The sequence below is a fragment of the Prionailurus viverrinus genome, chromosome E3 (assembly GCF_022837055.1).
Source record: "Prionailurus viverrinus isolate Anna chromosome E3, UM_Priviv_1.0, whole genome shotgun sequence".
Taxonomy (NCBI): domain Eukaryota; kingdom Metazoa; phylum Chordata; class Mammalia; order Carnivora; family Felidae; genus Prionailurus; species Prionailurus viverrinus.
In genome coordinates, this window is record NC_062576.1 from 8413383 (window position 1) to 8434827 (window position 21445).

Sequence of the window (21445 nt, forward strand, 5' to 3'; positions counted from 1 at the left end):
ACCCAGGCGCCCCAAACAGATACTTTTTTAATGGATATCTTTTTTTTTTTTTTTAAACTCTTGTACGTCTTCGGTTACCAGCAAATCTCTACTCTTTGTTCTAACAATTTCGCCTACACTTTGGATACAAGGGTCTTCTGCTGTTCCACAAAAAGTATACTGATCTCCAGCAGCTTCCCTGAGCAATTTCCAGATGTGGACACTCAGGGTGTGACAGGAGTGACTCACGCATAGCCTTCTTTGCAAGCTACAGCTTCAGTACTATCCCATCGTTGACTGGTGTCAGGAAATCTAAGGCTAAGTTCTCTCTGCAACATGCTTGCAAGCCACTTTCTGGGTGCCTGGGCTTCAAGAACGGTTATTTGCCCTGGAGTGCTGTGCTGTGGCTTCACTAGGTTGTCTCGGGGGTGACATTCTCTCCCTTGTTCACTGGTGGACTCATCTGTCCCATTACCACGGGACAGGGGAGAGAGCAGGGGCGTGGGTGGGGTCCAGCTCTGTCCCTGTCCCTAACTTGCTGGGTCACCTCGGACTGGTCATTTGTCATCTCCCCTTACTCCCCACAAGCCTGCTCCTCTTCCGTTAATGCTGCAGCGAGCAGCATCTGGGGCGGGCTGAATTATGGCCCCCGAAGATCTCGGGTCCCAATCCCTGGGACACATGCTGTTTCATGACATCTTCGCAGATGTAATTAAGTGAGGGATCTTTAGGTGGGCACTTCATGCAATTTTAAGTGTCCTTATAACGAAGCGGCAGAGGGAGGCTTGAGTCAGATACAGAGAGGTATGTTCCGTGGGCCATGCCAGTCATGCACTTGACAGGAGACGGCCAGTAGGGTGGCCAGTGACATGCTGACAGAGGTCAGGAAGGCAACCAGAGGACGCACCCCAATAGTAGCACAAACACTGTCCGGACACCCTGACACTGCAAGGAAATGGACTAGAACCTTGAAATGATTAAATATTTATCCCAGAGACTGAACTAACCTGGAAACTTAGAATCAACTGTTTTTCTATGTCTTGTGATCTAAAAAAAACCAGTTGATTCTCATTCTCCACGGCCCTTACATTCTGTAAACTCGCCATGCACACTGGATTAGGGAATACTGAACCATCGCTTCTGGGTAAATACAGGGTTGTGTTCCTGTGCACCTCTGACCACACTTTCATCAGCCATCAACATGTAACCTTGTTTTATGGATGCTTCTGTTTACATTTCTTTTTATTTTTTATTCAAAATATTTTTGATGTTATTTTTTGAAACAGAAAAGCACAAGCTGTGGAGGGGTAGAGAGGGAGACAGGAACCGAGGCGGGCTCCCCGCTGACGGCAGACAGCCCGATGCGGGGCTCGAACTCACGAGCGATGAGATCATGACCTCAGCTGACGTCAGCCGCTTAGCTGACTGAACCACCCAGGCGCCCCTATTATTTTTTATTTCAGAGAGAAAGAGAGTGTGAGAGCATGTGAGCAGGGGAGGGGGCGGAGGGACAGAGAGAATCTCAACCAGGCTCCGTGCTCAGTGTGGAGCCCGATGTGGGGCTTGATCCCACCACTCTGCAATCGTGACCTGAACGGAAATCAAGAGTCGGGCGCTCAACTGACTGCACCGCCCAGGCGCCCCTGGACGCTTCTGTTTAAAGACACCTTATTTAACATGTGTTGTTGATTCACTGAACTTATAGCCGACAGCGCTATAACTCACGCTGGAATGAGGCTCATCTAAAGTACTTGTTTCGTCTGTAAGGCACATCGCAGCCTTTCTGCGCTTAGGAACACCAGCCAGTGCTTCAGCTGGTGTTCGGGGGTCATTTTAAACAGCGAAACCACTCACGAAGAGCACACAAATGTGAAAATGTGGCGCTAAACAGGCTGTGACAGGGACACCCGTTTACAGTAGGACAGCTGAAACAAGAAGGCAGAGCGTGGCCTTGATCAGCCTCCGCTGGAAATGCGCGTGTCTGGGGTTCAGATTTTTTGCCACTCTGAATAATGGTGAAAGCGCTTTGGGTGTTGGTCTGGGGGTTACAAATACGTTTCAGCCAGTAGGCAATCTGCAAATGCAGAACCCATGAATGAGGATCAACTGTACCTTTCTCTGGCCTCAAGTGTGGTCCAGGTCTCCCCATTATCTAGGAGGATGGGAGCGTGGGCTTTAGACCAATTATAGAAAATCCAGAATCCGTAACTTTTCCCCATATCTAAGGTGCAGTACTTAATTTCTGAACTCAACCTCGCCACTATCTAGAGGAACAGAATGGCAGTTCCACGAGGGTGGAGATTTTTATGTTTTGTTCATGCTGTACGTGGTCGGCGGCTAGAACAGTGTAACATGACAAGTCGTCATTTGTTGAGTGAATTAAGGAATGAAAATCCCATTCAAACCAACACACACGAATGAAACTACTATTGTATCGTTTGGCTCGGACAGTTATAATTCCTCTTGACGTCTAGGAAGAGGAAAGAAAAACACCTCAGCTTTCCAGCTCTTGGAGAGATCCGGGGCAAAGGAATCAGAATTCGACAATAGGATTTTCTCAACTGAACGAAGGATAGAGAACGAACGGTAGGAGTCAACTCCCTGGTAGACTGGTACCTTAGAGCAGGCAAGGAAAAGCTCTTCTACGGCCACGGGGAGGACACATCAATAGCTGGACGAGATTCTAGATGTGCACTGGGAAATGAGCTGACCCCATCTGCAACGCGGAAGAGTCCGGATGAAGGCTGGTCACGTGATAATCGACATCTCCTCCCGGTCTCTGCTTTCAGACACTGAATTGACTATGCTCTTTAAATACTTTATGAACTCCACCCTGATCTCTTCAGGGTCATCCTCCAGGTTCGAGTGCACCAGCTTCAGCTTGTTCAAGGGGGGTGCTTGAGGAGGAAACAATGTAATTAGGCATGAGCTTTGAACCAGGGGCCATTTCTAGCTCCCGCTGACCCGAGTCTTAAAGCCAATTTGTTTAACTTTCTAGGGTCCAAAAATAAAGGTGGGTCTTGCCTGCCATGATTTCACAGATGAAGGTTCGACCGATGCACTCACCATAGTGCTTGGCATATAACAGGTGCTCAATAAATAATGCCACCACACTGCCACCTGGCGTCCACTTCCAGGTCCTCTTTGTTCTTACACCAGAAAGGAAGAGATTTCTGAATATTGCGAGTCATTTTCCATGAGCACTTTGTCACCTCTGTAATGGTGTGTGTTACATGCTAATGGGAGTTTTTCTGGAGAAAAGACCAGTCAGGAAAGAATGTCCCTAATAGTACTGATGAGTGGCTAAAACCAGGTTTCCCCCCCTTGGTGTCTGCCTGCTTTTAAAGAGTCTCTTTCCTGGCCTGGATGCTATGATGGACAGATCTTCTAAGCTGGGATGCCAATTTACATGGTAGGAAAAACAAATGCCTAGGACACATTAGGTGCACCATAATTGCACATAGCAGCTGGTTTCAAAGACCCAGAACAATATGCAAGTGACCAGAACATTCAAGACAAGAGCGGGAAAGAGAATTCCAGGCTCCTTACACAAAGACAGGTTTCCTTTATCACTTCCGGAGCCTGGTTTGTGGTGTGCGATCAACAGACACTGAGTGTCCTGTAGGAGCTGCTGCTGGACGAAGCAGGAATACCACATGTCGATTTCCTTCAGGTGGCTTGGGGTGTCGGCATTGAAGACGATCACCACCCCGTGGGAATCCTTCATCAGGGCTGGCCAGCAAGACTCGAACCTGCAAGGCAGCACTGGATTCAGAGCGGATGTTAGGTGCTTCTGGTTTCTACCTGTGGGACTTTAAAAATAATGTCTTGGGGCGCCTGGGTGGCTCAGTCGGTTAAGCCCCCCACTTTGGATCAGGTCACGATCTCGTGGTTCGCGAGTCTGAGCCCCACGTGGGGGTCTGTGCTGACAGCTCAGAGCCTGGAGCCTGCTTCGGATTCCGTGTCTCCCTCTCTCTCTCCCCCTCCCCTGCTCACGCTTTCTCTCTCTCAAAAATAAGTAAACATCAAAACAATTTATAAAAATAACGTCTTCGTGTTAATTGACAGATGACTTCTCATTGTGTCATAACCTGATCCTTAAAGTTCTCAAGAGCAGTGCCCATCACCAAATAATCGATCAAGCCCCTAATACATGCTAGGGAGTGTGCTGGCCCCAGGTCCAGGGTGCTTGGCGGGCAGCTGGGTTGTGAGCCATTTGATGAAGCAAACCCTCTTTAAAGGAAACGTACGTACTTGGGGTCACCGCCACAATCCCACAGCTCAAATTCACATGCCGTGCCTTTGTCGTCGCTGGTGACGTGCGGGTTCTCAAATTCCAGGATCCTAAGAAATAAAAACAGAGGCAGCATCTCTGCTTCGGGCACGTTATACTTTTGGGATGCCACTGTCACCCAGAGAAGCGGGGGGCCCTCGGGGAGACAGATTTGTCGGGGCTCACCTTACTCCCTGGGTCGGATTGTATTCGGTGATGTCAGAAGATTCTGTCAGGAAGTTGGCCAAAACGGTTTTTCCACTCTGTGGAAGTGAAAATGATAAAAGGGCTGTGCTGAAGGGCAGGAAACTAACCACAAGCGAGCCTCCAGTAGCCGGCTTGGAACCGGGCGTGGTGGCCACCACGGGATTGCCACGGCAGAGGGCTCTCTCCGCTTGGGAGGAGCTCGCTGCCTTACTGTACGTGGTGGGCACGGCCTGCCCTGGGACCTGGGGTGCATGGGGTTCTAATGCTGTCTCTGCCGCTGGGTGACCTTACCCACGCTGACGTCCCTGGCTGGCTCTCCGTTAACTTGTCTGAGAACAGAAAGGAATTGTTAGCGTGAGTCTGTCTGCTGCCACGTTCCTCTCCGCATCAAGAAACCTCCCCTGAGGCCCAGAAAGGGAAAGGGAGTTCCTCAAGGTCACAGAGAAGTTCAAAGGCAGAGCTGGGTCCCTCAGTGGCTGGCTGTGCCACACTGTCACACAGGGCCATTCCTCCGTTCCTCCTTCTAGATAATACAAGTCCCACACGTCGCTAGTAACAAAACAGCCCTCCGGGGCCCTCTGCCCCAAACACCCATCTGTCTGTCCGCACCACTCCCTCCCCAAAGGTAATGACTGTGATCCGTTTTCAGGTATTTTCTGTACATTTGTGCCATTCGTTTAACAAATATTGTATATGCTCGGATGTAAGACAAGGTGTTTTTCTTCCCCCCAAATTATTCCTCAGAAGGGAATCTCTTACACTTGAGTCCTTGTAAAAATCTCTGAAATTAGGCCCTGCTCTCTCGGTTGTTTTATTTTGAACAATTGCTTGGCTAGAACAATTTCAATCAATGCCAGTTTGGGGGGCTTGTAGAAGTCACTTGAAAGAATCAGAAAAAGAGGGGGGGGGGATGAGGGCTTAATACGGTGCTAGTAATTTTTCCCGAGCATGCGGCCTCACAAATTAAATGTCACTTAAAAATAACACAGTTGAGTGGTTATGTTTGGGGAGATCACGAATGTTTATCTATAGGATGAACACATAAAGCAAATGGCCCGATGTTGTAGGAATGGCTCTTCGGGCTGGAGTACATTTCCAGGAACCGGGTCATACACAGATTCAAAAAGTCCTTATATCCTAAACTACTCAGATGATGGGCTTTGTGATGTGTTTTAAAAGTGGCTCTAGTCATAAAATTAACTTGGGTGTCCAAGGTGCAGGAGAAGGGCTTGAATTTTAAAACTGTGTCGTGAGGCACCAGGGGCACCTGGGTGTCTCAGTTGGTTAAGCATCCAACTCTTGGTTTCGGCTCAGCTCTATCTCATGGTTCATGAGTTCGAGCCCCAAGTGGGGCTCTGTGCTTGGGATTCTCTCTCTCTCTCTGCCCCTTCCCTGCCCATGTGAATGCTCTCTCTCTCTCTCTCGAAATGAATAAATAAAACTTAAAAAAAAGCTATCATGAAATGCAAGTATGGAATGAAACAGCATTTCCAAATTAATATATATCTTAATGTTCCTTTAAATGTATACATAAAACATTATAAAGGTGTATTGATATATTTCGTCTATGTCCTTAAAGTGTATATACACGTTAGCCAAAACCAACTGATTGAGGGGAAGGATTCTTCTGGGAAAATGAAGAAGCTGCCTGTTTGGTATGTAAGGTATTTTTAAGTGTCTATCCCGCCAGGTGCTGTTGTAACACATACGATAAAATAGTCCTAAGTACTAGAATAAAAATCAAACAGGATGGTGCACTTGAGTGGCTCAATTAGGTGTCCGACTCTTGGTTTCAGTTCAGGGCATGATCTTGAGGTTCGTGGGTTTGAGCCCTGCATCAGGCTCCATGCCGGCAGCATGGAGCCTGCCTAGGATTCTCTCTCACTCCCTCTCTCTCTCTGCCCCTCCCTGCTTGCTCTCTCGATTTGAAAAAAAATTAAAAAATCGGGGCATCTGGGTGGCTCAGTCGGTTGAGCATCCATCCGACTTCAGCTCAGGTCATGATCTCACTGTTTCCAAGTTTGAGCCCCGCATTGGGCTCTGTGATGACAGCTTAGAGCCTGGAGCCTGCTTCGGATTCTCTCTCTCTCTCTCTCTCTCTCTCTCTCTCTTTGCCCCTCCTCTGCTCAGGTCGTCTCTCTCTCTCAAAAATAAATAAACACTAAAAAAAAAATTAAAAAATCAAACAGGATAACATCATAGGGACTTTGGGTGGTCAGGGAAGGCGGACTCTCGTTTTTGAGAGAGAGAGAGAGAGAGTGTGTGTGTGTGAGCAGGGCAGGGCAGAATGAGAGGGAGACACAGAATCTGAAGCAGGCTCCAGGCTCTGAGCTGTCAGCACAGAGCCCGACGCGGGGCTCGAACTCACGGACCGTGAGATCATGACCTGAGCTTAAGTTGGACGCTGAACCAATTGAGCCACCCAGGTGCCTCAAGCTATGCACATTAAAAAAAATTTTTTTTTTTTTGGTTTATTTTTCAGAGGACGAGAGAGTGCGAGTAGGGGAGAGGCAGAGAGAGAGGGAGACAGAATCTGAAGCAGGCTCCAGGCTCCAGCTGACAGCTCAGAGCCTGACGAGACCCGGCGATCATGACCTGAGCAGAAGGCCAATGCTTACCCGACCGATCCACCCAGGTGCCCTGCAAGCTATTGCACGTTTTAAAGTTAATCATTGGACTGCCAAAGAAGCTGTTATCAATGCCCCATCAACGAATCCTAAAGTACTCACTTCCTTACAAGCATCCTCATGCTTCATGTTCCCAGTGTTCTAACCTTTTTGCATCCACTCTGATGGGCAAATTAGGGTCACCTTCTTGTTTTAATTTGTGTTCTTGTTAACTGTAGGCTGAATAGCTTCTTATACTTACTGGCCAGTTGTACTCACGTGCACAGATTCTGCTCGGTTTTCTGTGGAGTTCTCTTTACTGATTTGGAGACTTCCCTCGTGCTTGCTACCTATTCTTTCTTTGTAATGTGTTTTGCAGATGCTTTCCCCAGGCTTAACTTCGCTGTCATCTCTTTTAAGGCTTCCTCAGTTTTGTGTTGTGCTTGAGGCGACTTTCCCTGTCTCAAGATGAGTAACACATCTCTCCGTATATGCACATACTACAGTGATTCTCAACGCGGGGTCCCTGGACGAACAGCGTCAGTAAAAGGCAGATTCTGAGACCCCTCCCACACCCACTGAATCAAAACCCTAGGGCAGGACTGGCACGTTGTGTTTTTCACAAGCCCTCCGGGCCAGTCGCGATGGGTGCAGGAGATGGAGACTATTCACTGGCTATTTCCACGTCGTTGTTGTTTTCCACACTTAGCTTTAGTCCAAGGGACTCTATTCCTGTGTATGACGTCCACACGTAGATTTAATTCCCACTACCACCACCATACACACACTGAGAGCGAACACAGTCTGCTTTTCTTGTCCCACAGGCATGTTCATTAGGGCCAACCTCACGGGCAAAGGAGAGTCGTGGAACCTAGACCCGGCTTCCAAAACGCCACTCACGACGTTCAGGCCTCACGAAAACCGGGTCAAGGTCTGGGGGCGCCAAGTTCCCGCTGAGGCCAGCGGCGCACACCGGGTGGGCGCGGGGGGACGAGGTTCCCGCCTCCTGGGGGGGCTCCTGGCGCCAGACACAGCCCCGGGTCGCCCCCGCGCCCGCCCGGGCCCCGCCCGCCGCCCCCGCCGGCCGGGCCTCACCTCGCAGGGCCCCACGAACAGGATCTTGGCCTTCAGCATCGCGGTCGCCCGGAGCCCTCCCCGGCGCGGAGGAGCGGAAGCCGCCGCGCCGCTTGGCTGCCTTCGTTTCCACGGCGACGGGAGCGGCCCGCGGGGGCCGACGGGAGTGGGCGGGGCCGCGGCGCTCGGGGCCGGCCGCGCGAAGGGCTAGTTGATGGGCTCCCGCCTCCGGCCTGGCGGCTGCGTCTTCCGGCCACAGGTGGGCGTGCAAGGCTACCAGGAGGTGGAAGGGAAGCGAAAGACTCGCATCCAGATTCGCTTCTGAGCCGGGAGGACTGCAGAGCTCGCACGTCCCGCCTCTCTCTTTATAGGGAGGGAACTGACTGCACGTCCTGATGTGTGTTCCTCCCTGGGACCCCGTGAACTCAGGCTGGCCATGTAGCTGGTGAGCTGGGGTTGGGACCAGGCCTTCCGACGCCTTTATCACTCTGGCATGATACTGCCCACATTGTGATCACGGCCCTGGCCCAATTTAGAAAAGGTCCGAGAAAAAACGAGTCTCTGGTCTCTGAACAGATTCACCAACTCACCGTCCTTTGGGTGATCTGGGAGAAAGCAGGACCATGGCGGGCGTTGTTCAGTGTCAGTGCAGATGTCTGGACGCCCTGCTGCAAAGTTCTGTCGTTAGATGAGCCTTAAATTGCGGAGCCGGTCCAGAATTTCAGGTGAGGCCATGAAATTAAGTGTCTATGTGTCCAGAGTGCCGATTCCAAATTTGGTAGCCCGAAAAAGGGCTGGCATGACAAAAATAACCAAAAATAAACCCAACACCGCCTCTTTAACTTATAGTAGGATAGTATACAGTGTTTTTATTACAAAGAACTGCTGAGTGGTGTAAGGTAGACTGCATCTCAGTTGCAGGATGCCGTGAATTGATTGTTTCGTTGATTAAACAAATGACTTTTGAATGCCTACTTCATACCAGGCACTCTTCCAGGTACTGGGGATGTGCCTGTACCCCTTGAAGCTTTCATTCCAGTGGAATAGATGGACATTAAAGAAGCGAGAAAATAAATTACATACTCTCAGGCAGAGACAATTTTAGTTAGTGATAACTGAATAAAAATAAATCACTAAAGAGTTAAAGACTGTGAAGGAACCAATCTTGGATGGAGTAGTCGAGGCAAGATCTTGGTCCAGAGCTGACATTAAAGCACAAAGCTGAGTGAAGGCCGGGGGGGGGGGGGGGGGGACTCAAGCCAACCATGCGAAAGGTCTCAGGGAAGAGCATGCCAGCACAACAGCAAGGGCAAAGACGCTGAGGCAGAAATGAACTTGGCATGTACCAAGAACAGCCCAGAGGGTCTATGAGGCTGGTGTGGGAAGAATAATAGAGAATGGTAGGGTATGCGTTGGAGAGATCATGTAAGGCCTTGGGAATTTCTTTTAAAAACAAGTGATGAGAAGCTTGTGCCAGAAACTGTATCTGGCTACATGCAATAGAAACTCTATCACAGCAATTTGATCAAGTCATGGATTTATGTATTTTTTCTCATGTAACAAGTCTAGGGATGGCCATTCAAAGGCTGATGCCGCGGTTCAAGGAGCAAGATCCCTTTTCCCTTCCTGTCCTGACATCTTTGACATGGCTGCTCTATCTTTGGGTACTCGCTTTCCAGGCAGAAACAAAGGAAAACAGGGTCAAAAGATGTATGGCATTACACTCTTCCTTTTTCTCAGGGAAACAGTTGCTTTCTTAGAATCCCTATCAAGTCTCATTGGTTAGAACTGAATCACATGGCCTCCCTAACTGCAAGGGAATCTGGGGAATGTAGATTTCTAGCCTTGCCCATTACTTTCTCCAAGAAGCAGGGGTAGAGGAAGGGAAGGTTGACAGTGGCTAGGAAACGGGCTAGTTGAAAAGTCAGTATGGAGGGTTTTGAGCAGGGGATTGGCCTGATCTGATTTATGATTTTAAAAGTGATCAGCCGCTGCTGAGCAGCTGGAACAAAGGGGACAAAAGTGGACCTACAGATGCCAGCTTGGAGGGTATCATGCAGCTTGAGAGAGGGATGCTGGTGGCAGCAGTTGAGGCTAGATCAGGGACTCATTGTGAAGGTGGAGCCCCTAGGAGTGGCTGATGAATCACGTGCCCCGTGTGAGGGAAAGAGGAGGTAAGGAGACTCCCAGGACGTTGACTTATATGGTTTTGTGAACATTTTGCCATTTCCAGACTTGAGAAGGCTGGGGGAAGAGCAGGGTTAGGGGTGGAAGATAAAGAATCCTGTTTTGCTTATGTTAGCGATGAGATGCCTGTCTGATGTTAAGGGCGAAATGGGATAAGATTCTATACCTGATGGGGGAGGTCAGGACTATAAACTGGAGAAGATATCAGTCAGCTGTATGAGGTGGCGTTGCAGGCACGGACTAGATGGGAACAAGTAAGGATAACTATAGGCAGAGAAGATAAGGGCAGACAGAGAGTGTCTTGGGACACTGCTATTTAGAGGAGAATCTGGCGAAGAAGGCTGCCAACAGCCAGAGAAGTATGAGGAAAACTAGCAGAGTATGGCATCATGCAAGCCGACCGAGGACAGTGTTGCAAGAGAGCAGGTGACCGTTCGGGTCACACACTTCTACGAGATCCAGTGAGGTCAAGTAAGGAGAAGACAGGATCGGCCATCAGATATTTTAGGTAAAGTGGAGGTCATTGATCACTTCCAAAAAAAATACTTACAACTTACTATCTTTGAATATGATTTTTTTAAGTTATTTATTTTGAGAGAGAGAGGAGAGGAGGGGCAGAGAGAGAGAGAGAATCCAAGAAAAGCTCCATGCTGTCAGCACAGAGCCCGTCGTAGGGCTCGAACTCATGAAGCATGAGATCGTGACCTGAGCTGAAATCAAGAGTCAGACACGCAACTGACTGAGCCACCCAGGTGCCCCTGATTTATTTATTTTTTAATGTTTCTTTATTTTGAAAAAAAAAATTTTTTTTTCCAACGTTTATTTATTTTTGGGACAGAGAGAGACAGAGCACGAACAGGGGAGGGGCAGAGAGAGAGGGAGACACAGAATCGGAAACAGGCTCCAGGCTCTGAGCCATCAGCCCAGAGCCTGACGCAGGGCTCGAACTCACGGACCGCGAGATCGCGACCTGGCTGAAGTCGGACGCTTAACCGACTGCGCCACCCAGGGGCCCTGAATGTTTCTTTGTTTTGAGAGAGAGAGTGCGAGGAGGGGAGGGGCAGAGAGAGAGGGAGACACAGAATCCCCAGCAGGCTCTGCACTGTTGGCACGGAGCCCATTGTGGGGCTGGGTCTCATAAACTGCGAGATCATGACCTGAGCCGAGATCAAGAGTCGGACGATTAGTCAGCTGAGCCACCCAGGCACCCCTTCACTTAAAATCTTTAAACATATGTCCACACGTATATGTACTTTTGTAAAAATGGCTAAATATGATCATGCACTTGCTCTCTTTTGGTGCAATCTCTCTCTCTTTTTGTCCTTTGGCTTGGCGCCCTCACCTCACCCTTGACCTCTCCTCTTCCCTCTTTATCACTTGTAGTCTTTGTTCCAGTGCAGAGATAATGAGTAAACTCCCAGCAAGGAGTTTACTCCTTGATAACAACCTGGAGTGCATCCTTCGATATTTTTCTTCACGCATTTTTAAAATCCCATTCAGCATAGCTCTATCTGCATATTGGTCTATAACAGGTTGCTAAAACATGGCTATCCCAATTTTGGCCGAGGCCGTAAAGGCTGACAATAGGTGTTAAGTGTGCTCCAGATTTTCGTCCATTTCTATAGAACCTAGCACATCACCTGGAGATTATCGAAGAGCTGAGAAAGAGAGAGAGAGAGAGAGAGAGAGAGAGAGAGAGAGAGAAAGAGAGACGGAGGGAGGGAAAATTTCTTAGGAGAGCATGCCGTTTGTTCACCTTGGTCAAGTGACAGATGGGACTTCACAGAACCTGTGTCCCCTGGAATCAGGGTGTGAGGAGCCATGGAAAGATCTGGTCCGAGGCAAGAGGGTAGGGAAAGAAAGAGGATGCACCGGGACTTGCAAAGGAGACAGGAGACTTTCCTAGGGACCTGAGGTGGGAAAGAGTTGACCTTGAGTCATTTTGGATCTTGCCTGTGAGAACCCCCTGGGAGGTGGACTACTGGATGCCTGGAGGGAAGACACAGTCAGACTGGTCATGTCCCAGGAACCCCCAAAACTCTCCAGTGGGACACACATTAGCATGAGGCACCTGCTACTTCCAGAGGGCACCCATGCTGGATTATATCTTACTGTTGTTACCTGGGATTGACCGAAAAGTTCTGGGAAGTGCCTGAGATTTCATCTAAGGGGATGGGAAGAATTAACTAGTCTAAGGAGAGGGTTTGAAGGAAATAACTGTGAAAAAGAATAAAGTTGTTTGAATAAATAAGCATACCAAGTTCAGTTCATTTGATGAACACACACACACACGCACACACACACACACAGTATTTGGGAAGGCATTGTTTTACAAAAATGGGATCACATCCTCAGTAGTATTCCGTATTTTATTTTCTTCATTCAACAATACCGTGCAGAAATTGCTCAAAGTCATTTGTTGTAGTTCTATTTTTAAAGGTTGTAGGCTGTTTCATGGCCTGAATTTATCAGTTATTCAGATGTTTTCTTAATGATGGACATTCAACATGGTTCCAGTTTAAGGACACTAAAAACATTGCTGCAGTAATGATTTTGAGTGTATGGCCTTACAGACTGGTACTCTCACTTCTATGGAATCTATGGAACAGAAAGGATTGCAGGGTTAAAGGATATGTGTATTTGTTTATTTATTTATTTATTGAGAGAGAGAGGGAGAGAGAGAGAGACAGAGAGACGACCCTGGGATCATGAGCTGAGCTGAAATCAAAGTTGGATGCTCAGCCAACTGAGCCACCCAGGCACCCCAGATATGTGTACTTTATTTTATTTTTTAATTTAATTTAATTTAATTTATTTCTTTTAAACGTTTATTTACTTATATTGTGGGGGAGGGGCAGAGAGTGAGAATCCCAAGCAGCAGGCTCCACTGGTTGGATTGGAGAAGCCAGACATGGGACTCAAACCTATGAACCATGAGATCATGGCCTGAGCTGAAATCAAGAGTCGGATGCTTAACTGACTGAGCCACCTAGGCTCCCCAGGATATGTGTATTTTAAATAGTAATAGCTCTTGCCAGATTACCTGGCCACTTGGTTGGTTTAGTGCTTAACGTTCCACCAGCATTCATTTTTGTCAATAATATGTATTGCCATGAGAGTTGGTAATCTTGACAAATGGTCCCAGTGGAGTGATGAGGAAGAAAATAAGACTGGAGTAGGTTAGAAAGAGAATTGGATGTCCAGTACATCATCATGGTGTGACAATTTACTCCAAAACGTAGTGGCTTAAAATAGTAAACATTTATGTCTCACAATTTCTGTGGGTCCAAATCTGGGCCTGACCCAGTAGTGCCTCTGTCTTGGGATTTCTCACTGGGCTTCATTCAAGATGGTGGCCAGGGCCGCAGCCTCCTCAAGGCTTGACGGGGGTGTGGGTAGAGATTTACTTCCAAGATCAACTATTTGGCTATTGGCAGGATCCAGTGCCTGTGGACTGTTGGTCTGAGAGCCTCAATTCCTTGTTGGCTATTGGCCAGAGACCTCCCTCCCTTACCTGTTATGTGGGCCTCTCCACAGGGTGGCTTATAATACGGCAGCTGGCTTCTCTGAGAGTGAGCAAGTGAGAGAACAAGAGAGGGTGAGCAAGGGGGAAGCCAGTTTGTAACCTAAGCCTATAACTGATAGCCCATCACCTTTGCTATATTCTGTTCTTTAGAAGCAAATCATGAGGTCCAGCCCACACTCGAATGGAAGGAATTATGTAAGGGCATGAATACCAAGATGTGTGTATCATCTGGGGCCATCTTAGAGGCTGCCTGTGGCAAGAGGTGACTATGAGATGCTGATTCTAAAACACCATCCACTTAATAATAGCTTTCCTAAAGAAATCCCTGCCATCTTAAATGTATTGATTGATTACACGGTACTTTGTGCCTTCCTGTAAAGGCAGTCTAGATGCTTTGGATACTGTTTCTTTCACTGTGGAATAAATTAAAAAGCTCAAAAAATAGAAAACCATTTGCCTGAAGATACCAGGGAAAGAACAGACTAGTGAAGAATTCCCAGGATCAGAGGAGGATGAAGGCCCATGGAGATGAGCCCCATGTTTGGGGCTGGACTTCCCCTCACTGTGTTTACATATTTCAGAGGGGACAGCCAAGCAGCTGAAAGGCTGAACAATAGAACTTCCTGGGACTTGCGGCCATGGAATGAAGGCTAAGTTCTGCCAGGTGAAACGGGGCACTGATGAACCTCCCCCCACTTGGGGGTCAACCCCAGGATCAAGACAAAGTGGGAGTAGGCGAGTCCAGACAGGGATGTTGGCTTGGCTTCAGATCGTCATAATACTTGTGTTTATGTGAAGGTGACCCAGAAGTGCTAGTGTCCCAGGTACCTGGGAGAAGGAAACAGAGATCCTTTCTGGAGGAAGATACATCATCCTGGGCCATGAATTATTTATACAGTTTTGGGCTTACCATGTCCAGCACGTAATAAAGATACTCAGACACATGAAAGACAAAGTGACACGGAAAGCAAAACCATAAGCAACAAATAATAGAAACATACCAAGAAGGAGCTCAGATTATTGAATTATCAGATACAGATTTTCTATGTTTAGACTAGGAAATAAAACATTAGAGTTTTTAAGTAAAAAATAGGATTTAAGTAAAATTGGGATGCCTGGGTGGCTCAGTTCGTTAAGCGTCCAGCTTCGGCTCAGGTCGTGATCTTGGTGTTCATGGATTCAAGCCCCTCATTGGGCTCTGTGCTGACGGCTCGGAGCCTGGAGCCTGCTTCGGATTCTGTGTCTCCCTCTCTCTCTGCCTCTTGCCCACTCGCACTCTGTCTCTCTCTCTGTCTTTCAAAAATAAATAAATATTAAAAAAAATCGGAAGATTAAATGAGATCAAAGTAAGAGTGAACAGTTTAGCAGAAAACCCGAAACTATACAATTATATCTTTGTATTTATGTATACTCATGGATAAAGAAAACACGTAGACATTCTAGAACTGAAACAAATAGAAAAACAAAGGTTAAAAATGAGTTTAACAGTAAATTGGAAAGGCTAAAGAGAGAATTAGTGACAAAGGAGATGGGTCAGAGAAAAGTATCCAGACTGAAGCACAGAGAGAAAAAAACTATGGAGAAACCAGAAGAGAGGATAAAAATATGGAGGATTCAGTGAAAGGCTGTGACATCCTTTTAGTTGGAGCCTCAGAAGGAGAGGAGAGAAAGAATGGGCAGAGGTATATTTGAAGAGCTCATGGCTGAGATTTTTCTAAAACTGATGGAAGACATGAAGCCACAGATTAAAGAAGCCCGCCTAACATCCAAGCAGGATAAATCAAAAAGAAAACTGTAGGTTGGCATGAACCAAGTACAACCTCTGAAAACCAAATTCAAGGAGAAGACTTCACAAGTAGCCAGAGACGGGCACCTGGATGGCTCAGTCGGCTAAGCGACCAGCTTCGGCTCAGGTCATGATCTCACGGTTCATGTGTTCAAGCCCCGCATCGGACTCCGTGCTGACAGCTTGGAGCCTGGAGCCCGCTTTGCGTTCTGTGTCTCCCTGTCTCTCTCTTGGCCCCTCCCCCACTTCATGCTCTGTTTCTCTCTGTCTTTCAAAAATAAATACATGTTAAAATAATAATAATAATAATAATAATAATAATAAATAAAAGTAGCTGGAGAAAAGAGACACATTGTCTTCAAAAATGCAGTCCTCAGACTCTTAGCTTTCTCAGCAGAAACATTGGAAGCCAGACGACTAAAGAATGATTAATCTTTAAAGCACTGAAGGGAAATAACAGCCAGATGAGAGATCTACATGTAGCAAAAATATCCTTTAAGAATGAAGTGAAATAGGGGCGCCTGGGTGGCGTAGTCGGTTGAGCGTCCGACTTCAGCCAGGTCACGATCTCGCGGTCCGCGAGTTCGAGCCCCGCGTTGGGCTCTGGGCTGACGGCTCAGAACCTGCAGCCTGCTTCCGATTCTGTGTCTCCCTCTCTCTCTGCCCCCCCCCCACTTGCACTCTCTCTCTCTCTCTCTCTCTCTCTCTCTCTCAAAAATAAATGAGCAAAAAACAAACAAAAAGAATGAAGTGAAATAAATACGGTTTCAAATCAACAAAATAAGAGCGTTGGTCATGATCCCTGCTCTAAGGGAAATAATAAAGAATGTCTTTTAGGCGAGAAGAAAATGACCCAGGTAGAAGTTTGGACATAAACAAACATCAGGGAGAATGGTAAATAGCTAGATAAACTTTACTGACTCTATTGGGGTGCCTGGGTGGCTCAGTCAGTTGAGCGTCCGACCTTGGCTCTGGTTGTGATCTCACAGTGCATGGGTTCAAGCCCCACATCGGGCTCTGTGCTGTCAGCCCATCAGCACGGAGCCTGCTTTGGATCCTCTGCCCTCCTCTCTCTCTGCCTCTCTCCTGCTCATGCCCTCTCTCTCTCGAAAAAGAAATAAAACATTAAAAAAAAGTCCTGTCATTACAATAAGTAAATAAATAAATACTGACTGTATAATATAATAATGTCTTATTGGAAAAAAATGTCTTATTGGGTCTAAAAATACACATTATATTTCATATTCAGATTTATATGCTATATAAACAAATGTGTTATATCATGTATAAGTATATACATGATATATATTATTTATATTGAGAGAGAGCAAGAGAGCAGGGGAGGGCAGAGAGAATCTCAAGCAGGGGGAGGAGCCCAATGCAGGTCTTGAACTCACCCAGGAGCCCTGGGGTTGAAGTGTTCTAAATGCCTTGCAATATTTAGGAAAAGAGTAAGGATCCCAGCTAACTTTAGACTTTGGTAAGTCAAGAATGCACGCTTTCATATACAGGGTAACCATTAAAAGGATTATGAAAGAGTGTATAGTTTACAAGCTAAGAGAAGTGAAAACATAGCATATCAAAAAATAGTTGTTAACCCCAATGTGACATGGCTTCTTGAAATGTTAATGTCCACTGATCAGTGATGCTGCCTAAAATGCCAGGTGCAGGGCTCCTTAGCCTGTGACACTGGACAAGCCTTGCTTGAAAGCCTCGCATCGATCGGTTTCCGCCTGCCCATCCAGTCTCATTCCCATCCGCATCTCTTGTGGGATCTTCCCTCCCTCTTCTCCTGTCTCTTAAGACTTCTGTGCTGTTTCTCGGCCTGTTGTCCAACTCCTTTTGGCCCCTTTGAATGCCCCAGGATGCCTCTGGCCATAATTAACTTTGTGTATCCGCCATTTTCAAAATGTACAGATTACGTGCTTGAATTCTTGCTTTGGCGTTCTGAAGGAGGAGGAGGAGGGATGCATTCTCAGTTGCTAAAAAATGAAGGCAGAGTGGAAGAATTTGGATGGAGGGACTTCGTATTTTGGTTGGGAATTAATTTGACTGAAATAACAAAACTCTTACAGTGACAAGAAGGTCTGGAGGTTGACAGTCTGGGGGGGGGGGTTTGGCAGCTCAAAAATGGCCTCAGGCACCAGCTTCTTTTCCCCCTTTTTTCTCTGGTGTCTGTTAGTTTAATTTACCTCATAGTCACAAGGTAGCTGCTGTGCCTCCAGGCATCACACCTGCAATTAAGGAAGGACTAAGGAACAACAAATACTTTACCTTAAAATCTGTCCTTTTTTTTTTTTTTTTTTTTTTTTAAATAGCCTCCACACCAATGTGGGGCTTGAACTCACAACCCTGAGATCAAGAGTTGCATGCTCTAAGGTCTGAGCCAGCCAGGCACTCCCTTCTACTGTCTGTCCTTTAAAAAACAAAACAAAACAGTATTATTTAGTTGATTACTAAATTTAAGTGTAGGGGCGCCTGGGTGGCGCAGTCGGTTAAGCGTCCGACTTCAGCCAGGTCACGATCTCGCGGTCCGTGAGTTCGAGCCCCACGTCGGGCTCTGGGCTGATGGCTCAGAGCCTGGAGCCTGTTTCCGATTCTGTGTCTCCCTCTCTCTCTGCCCCTCCCCCGTTCGTGCTCTGTCTCTCTCTGTCCCCAAAATAAATAAACGTTGAAAAAAAAAATTTAAGTGTAAATTTAAACAAAACATATATTAAAGTGTACCTATTTTAAGTATCTTCTAATTTTGAAAAACGTGTAGACCTAAGACACAGAGTATTCCCATCCCCCACGAAGTTCCCTCACGTTCCTTTGTGGTCAACTCCCTCCCGCCCCTGGCCCCAGGACACCTCTGTTGTACTTTCTGTCACTAGATATTAGTGTTGCCTGTGGTAGAATTTCATATAAATAGAATCACACAATATTTACTCTTTTGTGTCTGGCTTCCTTCACTCGGTAATATTTTTGGTATTTAGACATGTTGTGTGTATCAGTATTTTATTCCTTTTTTATTGCTGAGTCATAGTCCACATGTGAATATACGACCATTTATCTGTCCACCTGTTGATGGTCACGCGGGTTGGGCTGTCTATAGCTTTGGGGCTATGATAAACACAACTGCTAGAAATAAAGCTTTGTGTGGACGTATTTTCATTTCTCTTGGGTAAATACCTCAGAGTGGAATTGCTGGGTCATGTGATTATCTATCTACATCTGTATGTATCAGTGCAAATCCCTGCATCTATATCTCTATATCGCACACCCGCACGCACACACTCACACACTCCTGGTTCTTGATTTCCTATTTTATTCACTCGGTTATAATCTATCGCCATCATTGTTTATTTATTTGATGCTTAAATAGTCCTTGATTTGGCCATTGGGAGGCCCCTCAGGCTGGTTTCTGTGTCCTTTTGAAATCTTTCTAGGAGCTCTTTACTTTGTGACATTGTTACATGTTCCCAGGTGTTTTTTTTTTTTTTTGAAGTTTATTTATTTATTTTGAGAGAGAGTACAAACAGGGGAGGGGCAGAGAGAGAGGGAGACAGAGGATGTGAAGCGGGCTCCGTGCTGACAGCACAGAGCCCGATGCTGGACTCGAACTCACAAACCATGAGATCAAGACCTGAACTGAAGCCAGACGCTTAACGGAGTGAGTCACCCAGGCACCACCCAGGTGGTAATTTTATTAGCATCACTTCGTAACCATCAAATAGTATACACATTCTTTTGTATTTATTTTAAAAATGAAAAGTTTCAGAAGTCCAAGGAACCTCAAAAAGCATTGTTCCTTTCACACCTGGAAAAATTGGTAGGGGGGGCACCTCGGCAGCCTCAGCACAGAGCCTGATGCGGGGCTCGAACTCACGAACTGCAAGACTGCAACCCGGTCTGAAGTTGGATGTTCAACTGACTAAGCCACCCGGGTGCCCCGACCCCCGCTTTTTCGAGCATGAAACATATACTTAGATCTCTGGCTGGGGCTTTGGAAGATTGATGCCAGATACTTGCCTTCTAGAAATCAATCTGCCTAGTCACTGTCCACAGGCAGTTCCTAGACTAGACAGGGAGACCAAACCTGTATAGTGCTTCTCGCCTTGTCAAGTGCTTTCTCATCTATAATCTCATTATGTTATGTTATGTTATGTTATGTTATGTTATGTTATGTTATGTTAACTTATTTTTCTGAGAGAGAGAGTGTATGCAGGAGAAAGAGGCAGAGGGGGGGAGAGAGAGAGAGAGAGAGAGAGAGAGAGAATCTTAAGCAGGTTCCGTGCCCAGCATGGAGCCCAACATGGGGCTCGATCCCATGGCCGTGAGATCACGACCCCAGCCAAAATCAAGAGTCAGATGCTCAACCAACGGAGCCACCCAGGCGCCCTTACTCTATAAATATTTAAGTTAATGAATGTTCCCTTACACTTGCCTTGGGGCTTTCGTTTTTGTTTCCAGGTGAGAGAAATAAAAAATGTGACTGCTTTACGTTTCTTGGATATACGCACTGTATAAATTTGGGATTATTATTACTGTGGATTATTGAAATACTTTGCTTTATGACTTTCCTTTTAATTAGAAGAGGTTGACCTCAGATGGCTTAATACCCAGCAGGGCCAGGACTGGATGATCTAAGAGTAATTTCTCTCCCGACTCTGTGACTTGATGCAATAAAATCTCTCCCTTGAAAAAACGTAAAGAAACACGTTTGACATATTTCAAATCCTTTCTATAAATTGTTGAAAAGATTTAATATAGCCGCTAGTCATAAAATCTTTAATTTGAGTTGACCTTCCCTGGTCACAATTCTTACACATGCAGTTTTTATTACTGGAGAATGATCGGTAGATTTCCTGTTATTCAAGGGAATAAAAATGCCCTTCAATCACCCGCTCGCGCAACACAGAGACCTGGACGTACTGAGTTCAACTCTCAGAGATAGGAGCGATCACGGATCAGAGAGAGGATTACCACGGTGTGTAACCTGGAAATTTTCTGTTCTCTATTATTGTAGGCCTCTCTTATTATTGTTGTTATTTTAAAGCTCTAGCCAGGGATGAAGTTCGGCAAGTTTGGTTTAGGGCAGAATCAATAAGGTAAAACTTACTTTTCATCGATTCCCATTAGAAAGCCTGAGCTATGCTCTAACATAAAAAAAATTTTTTTTCCCTCCAGTGAATCGAAGATAAAACTTTTGGCAAAAACAACGAAACAGGGATGTGGCTTTACCCAGGATCCTCTGTCTTCATTCGGTGACGTGCTGCACGCAGGCTTTGGAGAGGTGGTCGTGTGGTAGAGAAAGTGCTGATTCTGGAGTAAGGTAGAATTTGAAATGAGCTCAGTGATCTTAAGAAAATCACTTATAGGGGGTGCCCGGGTGGCTCTGTCGGTTAAGCGTCGGACCTCGGCTCAGGTCGTGATCTCGCAGTTCGTGAGTTCGAGCCCCGCGTCAAGCTCTGTGCTGACAGCTCAGAGTCTGGAACCTGCTTCGGATTTGGGTCTCCCTCTCTCTGCCCGTCTCCCACTGTCTCTGTGTCTCCCTCTCAAAAATAAATACACATTTAAAAAAAAGAAGAAAGGAAAAGAAAATCACTTATACTCTTGGGTCCGGTGGAAGCCCGTATCCAAAATGGCCCCTGTGCTCCTCACCTCCTGGTACATAAGCTCTTGTGTGGTCCCCTCTGGCCCTGAATAGGGCTGACCTGTGTAACCAGTTATGGAGGGATGTGTGACTTCTGAGGCTGGGTCATACAAAGACATTGTAGCTGCTGCCTTCGATCCTCTTTGGTCAATCACTCTGGGGTGAACCCACT

The 21445-nt window shown here is 46.7% G+C and overlaps 1 protein-coding gene across 4 annotated transcripts; it reads right to left on the bottom strand.

Annotated features, from left to right (window-relative positions):
* Positions 1 to 2413: 2413 nt before the first annotated feature.
* IFT22 (intraflagellar transport 22) lies at positions 2414 to 8303 on the bottom strand. 4 transcript variants are annotated; one of them, XM_047839420.1, is made up of 5 exons: positions 8161 to 8303; positions 4439 to 4515; positions 4234 to 4323; positions 3529 to 3791; positions 2414 to 2876 (listed from the first exon to the last, which is right to left on the bottom strand). In XM_047839420.1, the coding sequence occupies exons 1-5, from the start codon at positions 8197 to 8199 to the stop codon at positions 2728 to 2730; spliced, it is 618 nt and encodes a 205-aa protein (XP_047695376.1). In that variant the 5' UTR covers positions 8200 to 8303; the 3' UTR covers positions 2414 to 2727. The 4 variants fall into 4 exon arrangements, with proteins under 4 accessions (XP_047695376.1, XP_047695377.1, XP_047695378.1 ...); XM_047839421.1 differs by having other exon boundaries at positions 3529 to 3731; positions 8161 to 8302; XM_047839422.1 differs by lacking the exon at positions 8161 to 8303 and adding an exon at positions 7345 to 7422.
* Positions 8304 to 21445: the final 13142 nt, after the last annotated feature.

What these genes read in the sequence shown, in the direction of transcription:
- IFT22 (XM_047839420.1), bottom strand. Translation starts at nt 8,199, where the DNA reads ATGCTGAAGGCCAAGATCCTGTTCGTGGGGCCCTGCGAG. An exon ending in AATCCGACCCAGGGAGTAAG is followed by an intron (nt 4,324 to 4,438) that starts GTGAGCCCCGAC and finishes TTTATTTCTTAG; the next exon opens with GATCCTGGAATTTGAGAACC. An exon ending in TAAAGGAAACCTGTCTTTGT is followed by an intron (nt 2,877 to 3,528) that starts GTAAGGAGCCTG and finishes TTCCTCCTCAAG; the next exon opens with CACCCCCCTTGAACAAGCTG.